This window comes from Eutrigla gurnardus, assembly GCF_963514095.1.
Source record: "Eutrigla gurnardus genome assembly, chromosome: 6".
Classification (NCBI taxonomy): domain Eukaryota; kingdom Metazoa; phylum Chordata; class Actinopteri; order Perciformes; family Triglidae; genus Eutrigla; species Eutrigla gurnardus.
Genome location: NC_139920.1, coordinates 19,902,106 through 19,919,297, shown reverse-complemented (window position 1 = coordinate 19,919,297; position 17,192 = coordinate 19,902,106). Strand labels below are relative to the sequence as shown.

Sequence of the window (17,192 nt, the reverse complement as noted above, 5' to 3'; positions counted from 1 at the left end):
TATACTTCAACAATTTTACATCAAAATTAGATTTTATAGGCGTTTAAAAATCAAACAGGATCAAAACCTGTCATATTCTTTTTCTTTATTTTCCATTCTTTTGGCTTTTAAATTACTGTTTTTGCTCGTTTCATTTTTTTAAAATCTTTTTATAATGTTTGCTGTTTTACATAAAGCGCTTGTTGCTGAAGTGTGCTGTAGAAATAAACCTGCCTGATGAACTTGTGTTCATTGTGGTCAATCCGTCCTCAATGCGTCATCGTTTAAACATGAACCCTTTCGGGGTCCAGAACCATCCGGTTACAATCTGATCACCCGAAAACACATTTGAGTGCGAGACGTAAAGGGGGTCTTCATGGTTTTGTTATTAAGTCCTGAAGTGGTCGTTGGGGAGGATGAACATCCTTAAACTGCTCCTTTGATCACTGGTTCTCTGTTGAGGTACGTGGCCCAGTAGACCAGATTGAAGGTCCCAAACAGCACTGGGAACACGATTCGGGACATCTTGTCGATCTTGCTCACACTGTTGTAAGTCTTTTTGGGGTCCGGGGCCTTGGTCTCAGAGGGTTTGAGTAGGACGGCGGTACTGTTGGAGATGGTGGAAATGGAGGCGTCCTTCATCAGGTTGGTGGTGTAATTCACACCGGCTGAACATGCGTTGTTGGACTTCTTGGACAACGCAAGAGGATCCTTCTTCTGTGGGGAGAAACAAATGTATTGAAGGAACGTTGAACTCACAATAATCGAAACCAGAGGTCTTCAACATTTTTCAGTCCAAAGACCCCCAAGGCCGATGACCCCCTATTACATATATATAACTGTGTTGCTTATTAAACCGGGTCAATAATAATGTGTAGAGCAGCCTATAGTGCCATGTATAACACTACTTTGTAATGATGTATGTATACAATGCTAAGCCATTAAAATAATTGTTGACAGATTCATATTTTAATTCTATTTTGGCATTCTACATTACAATTTCTCAACATAATATTAAACAAACAGGAAGATTTATATTTGTATATAGGCTGTATTCATGTTAAGGTGAATTTTCGGACAAAATTTGCATTTTTGGAAGAAAAATAGTTTGGGATCAAATCATTTGGGGATAATGGTTATTATGCTGGAATCGTCTGTCTAAAAGCGGCTCATGATGGATGGAGGAAACCTGGTTGGGGTCTACGTGGAGGGAAGCCCCGTCTCCTCTGATGTGATCGAACACAAAGTGAATATTTGCTTCGTATTGATGTGCACACGGAGTAAACTGTTGAAAAGCAGTGAGACCAGGTCTGGGTACTGACCCTGGGCTGCTGGGCCTCCATGGCCTTCTTCCCGTCCCAGGCCCAGCTCCTCTTGGTGAAGTAGTTCACCGTGGCGAACTCAATGAGGGCAGAGAATACAAAGGCGTAGCACACGGCGATGAACCAGTCCATGGCGGTGGCGTAGGCCACCTTAGGCAGCGAGTTCCGAGCGCTGATGCTGAGTGTCGTCATGGTGAGCACCGTGGTCACACCTGGAGGTGGAGGAGGAGACCGCGGTCACTCAACAGGTCTAGTCATAAAACATGTAAACAGGGTTGAACCGTGACTCTACCGGATCCAGACTCACCAAAGACGGTCCTCGCTGGGACCGACTCCCGGTTGAGCCAGAAGGAGACCTGCGACAGGATCACGGTCATGAAGCACGGCATGTAGGTCTGGATGACGAAGTAGCCGATCTTCCTCTTCAGGTAGAAGTGAGCCATCATCACTGTGTACTGACCTGAAGCACAGGGAGGAGATGATGTAATCATGAAGACAGGAAACAGTAACAGTGTATGATCAACAACAGCAACTTTATGTCCATCAGACATATTCAATCAACATTAGAGCATTTATAATCTTTTAAAAGTCACTAAAAATAGGTGACAGATTCTTTTCCCAGCCGATTATTTATATATATATTATATACTAATACATGCATATTAATATTTATACACACATACACACACACACAGTAGTACGCAGTATACACATATACATATGACATGCTACCTCATGGAAATATCTACTCTATGCTCTTTCAGTATCTTGAAGTATATAATTCTATATTTGTATAGATCTCTACTGAATCCAGTGTGTTTCACTTTGAAAAGAGTGGAAATTATTATTCAGAAAGCCTGAAGTTTGATTTCTTTCCTCTCTGAGACTCTAAATGGCCTTTTTTAATTTGAAGTTGCCGTCAATATGAATTGAGGTTTAGGTTGTGTTTATTATTTCCTTTAATAAACAGTGAGTTGTTGTGTCGTCGACTGTGATTAAAGTTTACGCACCGGACTCTACAATATGGAAGCATGAAGTAAATGTTTGAAAAACAGTTTCCTGTCCTGTACAACAGCTGAAGATTGCATTTGAAGGATTTCTGCCGCTGAGCCAGCGAGTCTGATAAACGAGAGGAAATCCACAGATGACGGCTGCTTTCTCCTGGCAAAATCCCATCTTTCTGTCCCGCTAATCCCTCGTCACAATCTGCATCCTGTGTATCTCCCTCGCTGCCTCTCTTTCTGTGTGTGCGGCAGCCAGTCCAGCCGCTGCTGATTGGGAGCCGCCACGCCGAAGTAGACCTGGATCAGACCTGGATCAGAGGTGATTACAAGCAGGTGCACAGATGACTGCAGCGGAGGGGGGCTGAGAGAGGCACGCAGGGACCGGCATCATGTCATTTAAAGACCAGGGCTCCAGTGTGGCCGTCGCTCTCCGAGGACCAGCAGCTGGCTGCGGGGACGCAAGCCGTCGGACAGACCCCTCTCTGATCTGACCCCCCGGGGTCTGGAAGCTGGAACCTCCGATGGGCCTGACGATGCAGCGCTGGTGGATTCTACTGTTTGGTCTGTGGAGCCTCGCCGGAGGGGAACTTCCCTTCATAGCGGAGAACAACGCAGCCATGCTGGTCAACTGGTGAGTCCGCATCACAAGCCGCCTGACGGAGCACCTGAATGTCTATGATCTATATTTTCATCCCCCTAAGGGATTAACCTGCGAGGTCAAAGGTCGCCGCTGCCCACTGTGAACCACTCCGCTGACCTATTCTGGGCTCGTTAAAGAGGGTTTGCACCTCAGATTAGTGATGCTAATTAAGGCCATGTGTGTCGACGGTGGCGGCAGCGTGGACGTGCAGCGACCTGCGCGTTAATCTCCATGCTGCCGCCACACTGAGGTGCTGTGGCCGTCGTCCAGCAGATACATAAAGTCAACAGAAGCCATCATACTTCTTTACATAACGGAGTTAAGCAGATGAACATGTCTCCACCGCCGCCGCCGACCAATCCCTGAGCCATGACGTCACGCGGTAAAAGCACAACCGCCGGGCCGGCGTGTGGATTAACCCTGCAGACCCGGCGCCTACGACGACCACGGATGAGTGATTTTCTCCCAGCGGCCTCAGAGACAGCTGGCGGTGTGTGGGAGGCGTTCCTCAAATCCTCCTCATTCATTGTGTCAAACACATCATGTTTCTCTCGCGTAGATGCACACAGATGCATTGTGGGTAGGGCGCCGGTACCTCGGCTGGTGTAGATGTCCTCCGTGCCGGCCGTCTGACCGATCAGATGGTACTGGTTGAGCCGCGAACCTTCCTCTGCCACCACCACTGACTTGGCTGCTCCTAGAGTCCACGTGTAGACCACCTCCGAGACCGGATACGCATCTGGCAGAACCACAACACACACACAGTTATTTTGATATAAATATTCAATATTCACCAGCTACAGAATCTCAATGTGACGACGGTCGACTTGGACTTTTACACTACATTACACTATTTTTTTTTTTTACATTTTAGAGTAGATAGATAGATAGATAGATAGATAGATAGATAGATAGATAGATAGATAGATAGATAGATAGATAGATAGATAGTTTAACATGTTTATCGCTGGCAGGAAATGTTCCTTTCTGACCTGCAGATTTTAAACTCATGTCGTTCATACAGGCTCAAATTGCACATGAATCTGTCTCTCTCTCTGCCTGTCTTCCTGCAGCAGCATCCAATCTGACAGCGTTGCATTAATCCATCAACCGTGGTGTTAGACAGCAATCTAGACCGACCCCTATCAACCGCTCGGGGGATTATGATCTCAAAGACACTCTGCATCGTCTCAAACTCTCCTCTTTTGGTGCTTTTGTCCACATTTGACATGAATCAGGCAAATATGTGAATTGTGTGTCATTTGCATGGTCGGGCAAGTTTAAATATTTAAACTTGTGCAAGAATTTTGCATGACTCTACAATGGCGTATTAGGGCCACTGTAGAGAAAAGAAATCGGAGCAGAGAGAGGGGGGCAATATTCAGAGGAAAAAAAGCAGATTTGCTACTTTATTATGATGCTAACAACCGGCATTTATCCTAGCTAACTTCCCATGGATGTACGTACATTTATTTTGACGCCTCGTTAAGGTCCTTAGGGTGATGGCTGTTGATGGTTATTGTTGGTTTAATTGATATGAGGCCATGTTGTCATCTTATGGGTGTTTAATGTTTGGGCGTGGTTGGGCTAAGATGCTACCGGTAGCTTTCCTTTGTTGTCATAGCAACGGCAAACATCCAGTCTTAGCGGAACCAAGCAACTTGTTTGTATCAGCTATGACAAGTGAAAGCTGCCGGTTGTTAGCATCGTAATAAACTTTTTTTCTCCGATTATTGCCCGCCTCAGCGCCGTTTCTCCCCCCCCCCCCCTACAGTGGCCCTAATACGCCATTCTACAACTCCTGGCCTGGATTGATGAATCCTAAACGGATTTGTGAGATTTAGACGGAAACATCAGTCGCACTCTCATATCTGTCTGTGGAGACGTTAGCTTAGTTTAGCATACACACTGGAATCAGGGAGTACTGAGGTCGTGGAGAGCTGCAGGGAGGGGCGTGTTTTTTTTCCCCAATGGTTAACGGGAAGTTAGCATCGCACTGGTTCCCCCCACAAACAGCCAGATCGGATTTTACAATTGAATTTTCGATCACATTACCTCACAAAGCTAACGAGTGTTCTAGTGTCTCGTTTACGAACCGTAAAAAGGTTCTAAATTAGGTTTATATATCGAAGAACAAAACGTTAAATCAACATTATTTTAACTGTCAAACAAATTGACTTGGCGGACCAGGAAGTGTAAAAAATGCTGACTCATGTCTGGGTTTTGAAAGGACAGGTGAGACGGATGCATGTTTTCCTCCACAGACGCTGGGTCGTACCATGTTGGGAGTCGGGAACTCAGATTTACTGACTTCCAACTCACAGTTTAATCTGCTTGTCTACATTTTGGCAGCGACTCTAAAAACCGACGTGTGGTTTACTAATGTTGTGATTGGATGTTTGATAAACGAATCATGAAAAGTGTTTTATTATCATTTCCACTAGGACGAGTCGGCCTTTCTGTGGCCGTTCTCACCTAAATCACATTTGCTCGTTTCACAGTAAAACGCTAATGTTGTTGTTTTGTTCCTGTAGTTTAAATAATAATAATAATTCATCTTAAAAACTAAATGGAGCGGCAGCAGCCGGCCTCACGCTCCTGGAAATGTAAACTGAGTGTCTCATTTCCCCGTTGACTCAAAAAATCGTGCTGCTTATTTGTTATTATAGATCACAACCCAGTGCTTATTGAAAGCTGCTGAAATTATAGATAAACTATGGTTTATGATTTAGTACATTTAGTAGCTACTTTGTCTCTTTTTACTTGCCTGTAAACTAGTTTGTACGAAACAAAGGAACACACATGTTGAACCATCCATCTGCAGTGGAGGATCAGAAGCTACTGATCTACTGTATTTGTATGTAAAATGCCAAACGCATGCTTCACGATACTCACGTGATGTTTGACCCAGAATCAAGTATTTATCTGTGATTTAATATCAATAACCAGATGAAAAAGATGCTGAAATAACTCCATAATGATGGTGATCAGTAAAAAGTGTGAAGTCATGCTTTGTTAGGTCTGTCTGCAAGACCACAAGCTAACTACTTTTAAAATGCTGGTTTTCTGAATGGAGTCTGGTTGATGGGTGCTAGGCTATGCTAACATTAATAAGGTCATTTAGACATAAATACGGCGGAGACCTTGTTGTTTGGACCACAGACAGTCTCTGGTTTCTCAACATAGTCTAGTCTGGTCTCTGGACTCATGTGAGCTACCATCGTAGACCCTGTTTAGGTGTAGAACGTCAGCATGTAAGCTGCAGGTCTCGGGCTGATTTCAACATGTTGACCCGGAGAAACAAACATGGCTGAGAACATAAAACCCCCTGAAAGGTCTCATTAATGTGTCACATTAAGAACACAGATACGCTCCTGTGCGAAGCTGAGTCCATGAGAGGTGATTAACAGAGGAGGTCCAGTATCTCTGAGAGCTCAGGGTGAGTGCTGTCCACCAGGTCAGAGGATTAGTGAGGGTTAATGGAGACAACTGGATATCTGCACCACACCCATTCTACATGCTGCACTTCTACGCGCTGCACTTCTGATATTTACATGAATGTTTTAATGTATCTATATACAATCACATGTATAGTTTTAGAACGTAAAGCCTTCGAGGGTTTTTGGTGATTGTTTTAATCTAATTTTAACGAAAGAAAATGTGCAGTTTGATGATGGTCTTGATTTATCCTCAAAGTTATGCTTCCATCAGATTTTTATTTTACAAATACATCATCTTTTTCTCTTGAGCCAGGTGTAAAAAAATGTTGTAATATTCCAATTTTTCTTTGATCAGAGTGAGGATATTAAATATTCCTCATGTAGTCCGTCTTCACCTGTCTGTCTTCACCTGTCTGTCTCTACCCTAACATTACCACTCCACTGATGGGAAACTCAGGGAGTCCAGGACTTGATGGGAGTCACTTTATGTTATACAGAAGTGGTCCGCTACAACGGTTGCTATTGGCAGTGATACACATAAAAACATCCACTACTCGGACCGTCCTGCTACATGGATTTTAATGGGAACGTCCCTTCTACTCGGTTTTAGTTCTACGATGTGAAATGCTCCAGGGTTCAGTCTGTAATCTCAGTTCGACTAAAATGTTTTTACACCTGGTCTGGTTCATTCATGCAGGTTTTGGTAAGTTAACAGACATCAGATTGACGCGCTGAGTCACTTCCTGTCAGCCGGGCAGTCAACGACAGTGAGCATGCACGCGGCACACGGCGACCCTAGGAGCGTGGAGGCCTGAGATTACTCTCCATACGTCAGAGCAGGGAAGACCTCAAACACTAATCTTAAGCCTGCTGACAGGAGATCCCCAGATATCCTGTAGCTGCCGCTACGTAACTAGCTTGGCATGCTGAGCATGTCGGGGTGTGGGATCGGCTTTTTTAAAAGTTACCTTGTGTGTGTGGGAGACGCCTTTATCTCACTAGTCATATATTAAGAGGACTGGATTGTCTGGATTATCCATCACTGACTAAACAAAGACAAGTTTACTCACAGCTTCCAAATTTCAGGGGACAAGCATGGGCATCCATGGGGAAGTCCTCCAACTGCATGGGACACTCGGCAGATATCGTCAGTCTGGAAGCGGACCAAAGTTAGATAATAATAAAACAAGAGTTTACAAAGTGTTTTATAGGCAAAGCAAAGCAAAGGATTATATAACAAGAGAAATAATAATAATAATAACTTTATTTATAAATCACATTTAAAAACAGAATTTACCAGGGTTCCTCCGCCTTTTCCAAAGTCAAATTCAAGCACTTTCCAAGCAATTCAACGTGCATTTCCATGCTTTTCCAGCACCTTCCAGCTGTGGTAAACTACACTTTTATCAATACAATCCTCAGTATTCAGTCTACTTATTATTGCACTTGTTCATCACATTAAATGAGATGTTAGTGTCCTATAAACAACCAACATGATGTTTGGAGACAGATTTTTACAGAAGGACCACAAATGAAAGGAAAACTAATTCCACTAACAGATCCACAGAAATATAATCACCAACTATTTTGATCATCTGTTCATCATCAAAAGTCATTTTTCATGCAGAAATGTCAGAAAATGCTGTTTTCAGTCCCTCAAATATGGAGATCTTCTTTTCTCTGTATTATATCATATATGTCATCACATAGAACATACATTTCAATCACTTTCAAACACTTCCAATCCAAGCACTTTTCAAACCTTGAAAACACCACACTAATATTAAAATGTTTTCGAAGATTTTCAGCACCCGTACCAACCCTGGTTTACAAGCAAAGCAAAGAAATGATAGAGCTATGAGTCAATAAAAGAACAAAAAGGAGACAAAACTAAGGTGAAATTTAAACAGTAAAATAGATGATAAAAACTAATCATGGCAATGAATAAAAAAAAAAAATAAAATGCAATAATAACAAAAGCAAATAGAATAAAAAAAGCAGTAGTAATAAAAGTAGTAAAAAGACAGGCTTGTAAAAATAGGTGATTTAAAAAGAGATTAGTGATTGTTGGGAAGCGTTCGATTATTTATATCACAAACAAACGCCCTAGAATCAGCTGAGAGCAGAGAAGAGGAAAAATGCAGCTGTCATTAAATTAAGTGGTGGAGGATGGTTTGGTGGCGTGATGCTGCCCCCTGTGGAACCGCAGCAGAGCACCGTTAAAGTTCTACTGGGAACAAAACACCTGGGTTGCAGTCAAATAGTCAAAAAATGAGGGCTGTGGTCGAATAGTCTTTTTTGCTTAGGAAGGTTCCTAACTGAAGAAGTGACCCAGAAGTCAAGAAGTGGCTGCCATGAAAGAATTGTGGGTCGGTGTAATCTCCTTTCCTTTCGTATAGGAAGGTCCGTTGCATCCTATGCTAAAGGAGCTCTGAAAGGAAGCATTGGAGCTCCTTTCCTTTGCATTTAGAGAATTTGAACAGCTCTTATCACGGCGGCCACTTCTTTACTTCCGGGTCACTTCTTCAGTTAGGAACCTTCCTAAGCAAAGCAGACTATTCCACCGCAGACCTGATCTCCACACAGCTTTATCTAACGCTGCCCTCTGCTGGCCACACTGCTGCAAAGACTTTTAGAAGTCATCCCATAATACTGTACTATAATACAGGAGCGGCTTTCTGCTATATTTCCAAAGGGAAATAATACACCGTCTCCTCCACCGTGAACAGCTATAATTTAACATTACAATGTTTAACTGTTGGTGAAATAACCAGCAGTCAGACAAATATACTTTATATTTTAATAACTACAAAATTATATGAATCCATCTCTGCATATGGGTTTAATTAGTGAAATCACACACACACACACATGGGCTCCTGCTGAATAATCAATCACTGTGACAATGAGGAGGGTGCAGACTAGCCAAGCTTTTATATTAATAGGGAACGTTTGTGGTCTATGGGCTGCTGTCGTTGTGAGGCGTGTGCTGCCCGGATCGACATGTTTGTTTCCACGGTACAGCAGCCGCAGTGCTGTGAACCACCGACACAGCAGAGCGATGCATTAAAATGTTTCTTTAATAACCTCGTTCCCAGAACACAAATGCATTGCAGGGTTGAAGCCCTTCCTTAATGGCTCGTACTGACGGCTAATGTGCTGCCGATCTGAAGTAAAGTCAAATGGATCAATAGTTGATAAATATGTTGACATGGACCCACGTTCATACTTCCTCCAACTTCCTGTGTGGGTATCTGATGGGGAGGTTAACGGTGTCGACGGTGACACCAGCGTAGACGTAGATGAGATGTTTCTGTCTGGGACATAAGAGCTCTCTCTCTGCAGCACTGCTTCAGTGTGTTGCAGCCATTAATCAGCTCTAATGATGAATGGATCAGAGTGCGCTGACCAGCTCTTAAAGGGACAGCGTGCCGGATCATAGCCTCCATGAAGAGGACCGGCTCCATATGTGGACATGAAAATGATTCTCAGTTTCAGTTGATTAAGCTAATGAACACAGAACAAACTGTTTGGTTTCAGTTTGAATCTGGGTTAGCATTTGTGCTATGGATACTAGGTTAGCCTTTGTGCTGATGTGATTGGATTAGCATTTGTGCTAATGTTACTAGGTTAGTATATAGACTGTTTTAGATGTTGGTCTGATAGTTAAAGAACCCGTTGTGTTACGGGGATGGCTGTTTCTCACCTCATAGTGTAGAGCAGAGTCCCGTCGTCTTTCAGCCGCAGCAGCTTGTTTGGCGTTGTCATGTTATGTGCGATGGATTTCTTCCCGTTGAGGAAGAAGGTGTCGGGAGTCCAGATGTTACTGGCCAGCAGATTATTCAGGGGAAGCTCCTCCATCGGCCCTTTAAAGCAAAGTCTCTCATCTTTCCAGCTCTGACGGAAGAACACATCGATGGTGTATTCCTACAAGAAAAGTAACGTTAAAAATAAAACACACATTCATTGATGAGTTCAATTATGACGGTGCACTCAGGCTATTGTAGGCAGGGGGAGGGGGTAATATATGTAGGGTTCCTACACTTTTTCCAAAGTCAAATTCAAGCACTTTTCAAGCATTTCAAGGTGCATTTCCATGCTTTTCCAATACCTTCCAGCTGTGATTAACTACATATTTGTATACAATACAATCCTCAGCATTCAGTCTACTTATTATTGCACTTGTTCATCACATTAAATGAGATGTTATTGTCCGATGAACAACAACATGTTTTGAGACAGCTTTTTATATCAAATATGTCATGACATAGAACATGCATGTCAAGCACTTTATTCTAAATCTAAGCACTTTTCAAACCTTGGAAACACCACACTGAAATTCAAGAGTTTAAGGATTTCAAGGATGTACAAAAAAATTATATTGACTATAAAATCACACATTTGCAAGAAAAAATGGGAAAAAATAACAGATTGTTACCAGCTCCGTCATCTTTTTTTATGTTATTTATTTTTTAAGCCTACAATGGCCGACCTGACCTAATAAGCCGTTTTTATCACAGAGAAAACACATTGTGAATATATTCAGTAGATTCTATATATAAACACGGTGTGGCTGCACACTCCACATATTACACACTACTACTTCTTTGTTTGTGGTGAAGGTGTCAGTGAGGTGAAAACAGACATGATATATATAGTATATATATATATATATATATAGTATATATATATATTAACAAAATGATTTGGTAGTTGAGAATGCAACTTACCATTTCAGTGTCAGAGACCGGACCAAAGCTTGTGACGAAGATGTTGGTTTTGATCTCTGTCACCTTCTCTGTAAGAACAGACAGAATATTAATTAGAATTGGGTCTTTACAATACAATACATCCGTAACCCAAACGTTAAATTGTTTAACTGTGAGACGTAGTTTTGTAGCCTAAATCTAGCGTTAAATAGTTTAACCTTACAATGTAGTTTTTTAGTTTAAACCTTAAATTGTTTAATCGAACAATGAAACTTTGTTGCCTAATTCTGATGTTATAAACAACAGAGGCTTTACAGCATTAAAATGTTAAATTGTTTAACCTTAAGACGGATAGTAGAAGCACAGAGCAGGAAAACAGAAACCTTTTCCCTCCTCATTGTTTCGACCAGACTCTGCGTCTTTTCCTTGCTCCTTTCAGACAAGAACTTCTCCGTTTCCCACTTCGTCCCTCTCTATATGAACACATTTTTATTTCTTCTGTAACTAAAGTACAGAGCACAGAGAGATAATAAAAGATATTATTATATTTACATTTATAGAGTGTCAGTCCTCACCTACCTATGTGTGACAGTTTAATTAGCCAAATGACAGAGGTGTTGATGTTTTCATAGAGAGGCCAACCCCCCACCCCCTTCTGGTGGACCACCCTGGGACTGTATTTTGGGAAAAACCATGTGGAGATGTCAACAGGGGGGACCATTAATGTTTTGATCCCCTTTGAACTGTGGCATGAATATGATGTTTGCCCATTTAAAACATAATTGGAATAAAGCACTGCAATACGTTTTTACTGCAATTATTTTGTGATTTGAAAAAAACTACAGGAATTTTTCACCATTTTAAAATTAAACCAATCTATTTTATTAACTTTGAAGCTCGCTGGTTGTACAGATATGAACCAAGGCTCCGTGTTTCTAGACAGGTCAGGTGGGTTCAGGCTCCTCCCACTCTGGAGCCCCGTTTCTCCCACAGGGTGAAGCGAGTACTCAAAACTGTGGTGGGCCGACCTGGACTACACTAGAGAATAAGACTATGAAGGTATGTACGTATGTATAAGTCTATAGATTGTGGTGGTCGTCATGGTAACGTCACCCGTTGGTTTGTGGACTACTGTTTTGAAGCCACGAGTTCAGCAAGGAAGACCATATTTGGACTTTGGAGGAGCGACGGGTGGATCTGATGAACACAAGCGGCGGCACCCCGAGCAGCAACCTTACTGGATCTGGATCCATGTGGATTCTGGTTTGAAGCTGCTAACAAAGTTAGCTTCATGATTCAAGGTTTAACTTTACAGCTAAGTATTAAAGTCATCCTAGTAGCTAACTAGCATTGGTAGCGGCTCAGCGGTAGCTAATTGTGTAGAAGTCTATGAGCGAGCTATGCTACCAACTTGAGGCGTCAAAACCGTAGTGCTCTAATCAAACGGTGACGTCACCATGACGACGTCCACTTCTTATACACAGTCTGAGTCAGCCCCCTGATGGCCAGTAGAGAGACTGCAGATTATCCGGCGGTCCTACCTCCCAGTCCGGGCCGGAGTCTGTTGTCATAACCATCCAGGAGTCCATCCAGGATGCGTGTGAAGATGGTGATGTTGTCATTTAACTCTGCCTCTTTGGGAGTTCCAGTTGCATCCTGGGAGAGGCTGGACATGAAGAAACAATTCACAACGATGATAACAATCTAACCAAACTTTCAAAAACATTTCAAATCATTAGGGCGAATAGTGCAGAAGCAACGTTGTACAATCTACTCAGGGCGGAATGATTCAGAGTCGCAGGAGTCAGTTCCTCACCTCGGACGGCAGGTGATGCTCACAAGTAAGACAAAGACCCACAGACGTCTCATTGTAAAGCTTTGGCACATTCCATCGCCCATCCCTGCAACAACACAGTGAAACCACAGCATCACAGCAGCGTTGGCAGAAAACACATTATTCACTGTCTCACCCCCCCGCAAACATTAAAAATCATGCATAAATCTCAATAACCGGCAGCTCGTAACACTTCCATCCTCCCCGCCTGCGTGTGATCGTAAAGTCGTTATCAGGTGCACTAATGTGTTCACTACATCGTAGAGACGATGCAGTGACGAGCATCACAGCACCCAACGAGGCGATCTGCACCCGAATGTCTTTATAGTTTTACGATCTGGTTCTTCTCAAGGACAACATCTGTGCAGATGAAAAAAAAAGCTGATAATGCAAAGTGTGTTCTGTCTTTGTTGTTGCCCTCCGTGATAATTAACTATAAGTTCTGGTGCTGCATCCTTCAGCACTATAATATATATATGTGTGTGTGTGTGTACACACACACACACACAGCAGCTGCTATCCCGCATCCTGCATCTCAGCACCGCAGCTGGACTCCACATGCAGCAGCAGCCGCGGTGCTGATGCTGCCGCTCGTTCACGACTCACTCCTGCATCTGATCTGCTCCTGTAAGTCTACAGTATCCCGGTGCACCATCACTACACCCCCCAACCACCACCTCCTCCACCACCCCACCCCCGGTGCCTGCTACATCTGGTCCAGCTTGCTGGCCTTCACACAGCAGCAGCAGCAGCAGCAGCAGCAGCAGCAGCAGCTCACCACAGAAGACGATGCGCAGTCCAACTTCTCCCGGCTCCGCAGACGGCTCACACGCAGATCGCTGCTCCAGTTCAGTATCTCACATCAATCCTGGAGACTTCACCTCCATCAGCCTCATGCTGGAGAGAGAGAGAGAGAGAGAGAGAGAGAGAGAGAGAGAGAGAGAGAGAGAGAACAAAAAAAGGAATAAAAATCCCCCAGAGCGAGTAAGACATGCTTCTCCGCAACACTTGTGCTGACTGACCATCCTTCAGTTTGGGGTTGCCACGCAGCTCTGCAGGAGGAGACTCGCTGCTGGATCCGGAGGCGGACTACAATGCTAATAGACGCTCCGGTGCGAATTAAATAGGGGGAGCATGCAAGAACGACAGCAGGATGGAGGTACAGTACGACCGAGAGGAGGGAGGGACAGAGGGGAGAGAAAGAGAGAGAGGGAGAGAAAGAGAGAGAGGGAGAGAGAGAGCGAGAGGGAGAGAGAGAGCGAGAGAGGATCAAGTACAATAAGGGATCGTTTCCACAACCAGAATTACTTTATCAGCAAATCACACCGCGACACGTGACGTGGCCGCAAACTTGGGTCGGGCATGTTAATATATTAACTGTTTAAAAAATGGCATAAACTCAAATAAAACCCAACACGTACAGTGAGGTAACGTCAGGTGCGTAACACCGTTCACTGCTAAAGTGAAGTGCGTCATGAATTACAGGTATGACGTTTGTCAGTTTACAATATTTTTTTGTTAAATATAAGGTTTGTCGTCTTATCGTTTAGATTAGTGTGAAACCGCTCAGTGAACTACGTCGCTTGCATCGCTTAATGTATGTCGCCTAACTTTGCTAGGTAAGTCGCACAACAAAGTAGTTAGCTTGGCTAGCTAGGTAGCTATCTTGGTTACGTTAAAACGTCAACGCAAGACATCGTAGCTTCAGAGAGAGACGTCACTTACCACAATGTTTAGGCGTGTAGTCTTTATAATGACGTAGTTTATCATACTTCAAACAGTCAATCGACAAAAAATGAGACCTTCAACTTGACGAGTAGGTCAGCTAGCGCATCCCTAGCGTTAGCGCGTCTATGCTACACTAGCTGCTGACATATGCTGAACGTATCGAAGCTAAATCCCGCTTTCCGGTCCAACCCACGGGACTTTATTTAATCCCTTTGAGTTGTACCTCGAATTACACAGTCGGTGTTATCAATTTGAACTGCATTTTTTTCAAGTCAATAAAGTTTCAGTTTGTCTTTGTATCATTTAGTTTAATATGAAACCGCATATGTCACAAAAACAAATTTAGCTCATCTTGCTAGCTAGCTAACTAATTTAGCTACGTTCCATAGTTAAAGTTGTACTCTGTAATATTTTAGATCCGTTGCTTCTAGCGGCCTCTTTGGCGGTAGATGGAACTACATGCGAGCCTCTGGGACCTCGGCTGCGGTTGAATAGTCTATTTTGCTTAGGAAGGTTCCTAACTGAAGAAGTGACACGGAAGTAAACCAGTGGCTGCCATGATAAGAGCCGTAAACGCAAAGGAAAGGAGCTCAAATGCTCCTTTTAGAGCTCCTTTAGCATAGCATGCAACGGACCTTCCTATACAAAAGGAAAGGAGATTACGCCTACCCACAATTCTTTGCGGGGGCAACATTTAAAGTGCCGCACACCTCGGCCGTACCTGAAAACAAACAGGTGTTCAATGTGCATGTTCAATGTGCATTTGCATATTGAACAATTACTTTCATGCAGACATAGTAATTGGAGTTGCTAAATGCGTGTGGACAGTAATAATAATTTAATGATATTTTTATTTATTTCAATCATGTTACAAATCTGACAAAAATTAAACGAAAACCACAAACGAAATGTAAATACAGCCAACGGTCAAACGGGAAGGAGGAGCTTCTGGAACTGAAGCCGGTCAGCGAACGAGCCATTTATATATCCAACATCATGGGGAGAAGTGGACGCTTTTTGTAGTTCATTATTGTAGTTTCTCCACTGCTGACGCACGTCAATCGCCGGTGCCGATCATCAGCTGTCAATCGTCAGCGGGTGCAATATAATAGGCTTATTCAAGATGGTCTTGGCTTGACTTGACTTGACTTATCACGCTGACGAGAGCTGCAGGTGTCTGAGGGGGCGGGCTATAAAAGAGACTGTAGCCAAGCGCTGTCAAGTCGGACAACAAAGTCAATGTGACTATGGTGCTCAAGCGATAGAACACGGCAGCAAACCAAAGAGGATATGGACATTTCACCACAAGGTGGCCACCGAGTGCGGACCTGAACACACGTCATTGAACTTTTAACCTATAGAGAACCATTCCGCTGTAGCAGAGGTGTGGACAAGCCGGTTGCAGCCACTGTAGAGCGCGGTGCCAAGCGCTGCAAGAAGCGGCTCTTAAAAACTTGCTCCCGCGATGTTTTGGGTCACGTGATATGGTCGCGACCCTGTGACGTCTTTGTAGTCTGCTGCTAAGTCGGACACAAATTCTAGCCATCATGCATCGCTTTCAACCCACAATACATCACGTTAGGTAGCGCGCTGCAGGATTCTACATCAAGTCGAATCCCTGAAAGCTTAGTGAAAGTCCGGTCGGATTCTCCAAGCACTGCGGCTGTCTTTTCCTAAATCTTTTTGAGTTCTCCTATCGCCTTTCCTTAACCCTGTGACGTTTTCTCCAAAGGTCAAGGAATAGGAGTTAGGAATAGGAGTTAAGACCTCATTTTTTGACTATTCGACTGCAACCCTCATCTCCCTCACCCAACAGTGTCAACTGTCTCTCATCTGGGTGATGCCTTCAAATACTTCACACTGAAAGGAGGTCCGTTGTTTTCCCTCACACGCAGTTACTTTGCTTCTTGATTGCTTGCCCTTCTCTTCCATTAGTTTGTTTCTTTTTCTTGGGACTGAAAGTTGGATGGTCTTCTTTCTCTGGCTGTTGATCCTCCACACTGAGTCAGCACAGCAGTAATGAAATGTACCTGTTAAAACACTTTAGGCTAGAGGGAGCCTGATTCAGCAGTTGGATGTACAGATTTCCGATTACAATGAAACGTAGCATAGGCTTCGTGAGTAGCTCCACCTGGACAGACCAACCGCTGCTCACTGACGTAAAAAGCGTCACTCATTTTGAATTTTGCACGGGAATGTCGCCACAGGCACGAAGATCCTCTTAATGCAAGCAGCACGTACGTCGTACAAATACTTTCATTGGTGGGTCACATGATCAATCAACATTGTTTTAACTCACTATTTGATAGATAGTTAATTAAAAGACAATTAAATAGATGACAATGTTATGGACTGCCACTTTAAAAGATAATTGTACACGTAATAAAATCTCTTTTTGTCGTATAACTGGTGGAGAGTTTAACTGCATTACATCAATGCGATTAACTGAAGCTTCTCAAACAACCGTTAAAACATGTCCGAAACCTGAAATAAGATTTCCACCTAAGAAAATGAATGATTTGTATGCAACCCATGT

The 17,192-nt window shown here is 43.3% G+C and overlaps 2 protein-coding genes across 3 annotated transcripts in view; one reads left to right on the top strand and one right to left on the bottom strand.

Annotated features, from left to right (window-relative positions):
* Nucleotides 1-97: 97 nt before the first annotated feature.
* On the bottom strand, nt 98-14,040 carry gabra5 (gamma-aminobutyric acid type A receptor subunit alpha5). Of its 2 annotated transcripts, XM_084012146.1 has the most exons (11): nt 13,951-14,040; nt 13,707-13,825; nt 12,911-12,995; nt 12,636-12,760; nt 11,116-11,183; nt 10,092-10,312; nt 7,456-7,538; nt 3,541-3,684; nt 1,609-1,761; nt 1,302-1,513; nt 99-696 (listed from the first exon to the last, which is right to left on the bottom strand). In XM_084012146.1, exons 3-11 carry the CDS (start codon nt 12,991-12,993, stop codon nt 406-408), a joined length of 1,380 nt encoding a protein of 459 aa, XP_083868272.1. In that variant the 5' UTR covers nt 12,994-12,995; nt 13,707-13,825; nt 13,951-14,040; the 3' UTR covers nt 99-405. The 2 variants fall into 2 exon arrangements, with proteins under 2 accessions (XP_083868271.1, XP_083868272.1); XM_084012145.1 differs by lacking the exons at nt 13,707-13,825; nt 13,951-14,040 and having other exon boundaries at nt 98-696; nt 12,911-13,041.
* The window catches only part of gabrb3 (gamma-aminobutyric acid type A receptor subunit beta3), a 33,389-nt gene continuing 18,794 nt past the window's right edge, over nt 2,598-17,192 (top strand). Inside the window, exon 1 of the mRNA XM_084012140.1 lies at nt 2,598-2,936. Coding sequence (XP_083868266.1) covers nt 2,827-2,936 — 110 coding nt within the window. The 5' untranslated portion in view covers nt 2,598-2,826. The remainder of the gene's footprint in view (nt 2,937-17,192) is intronic.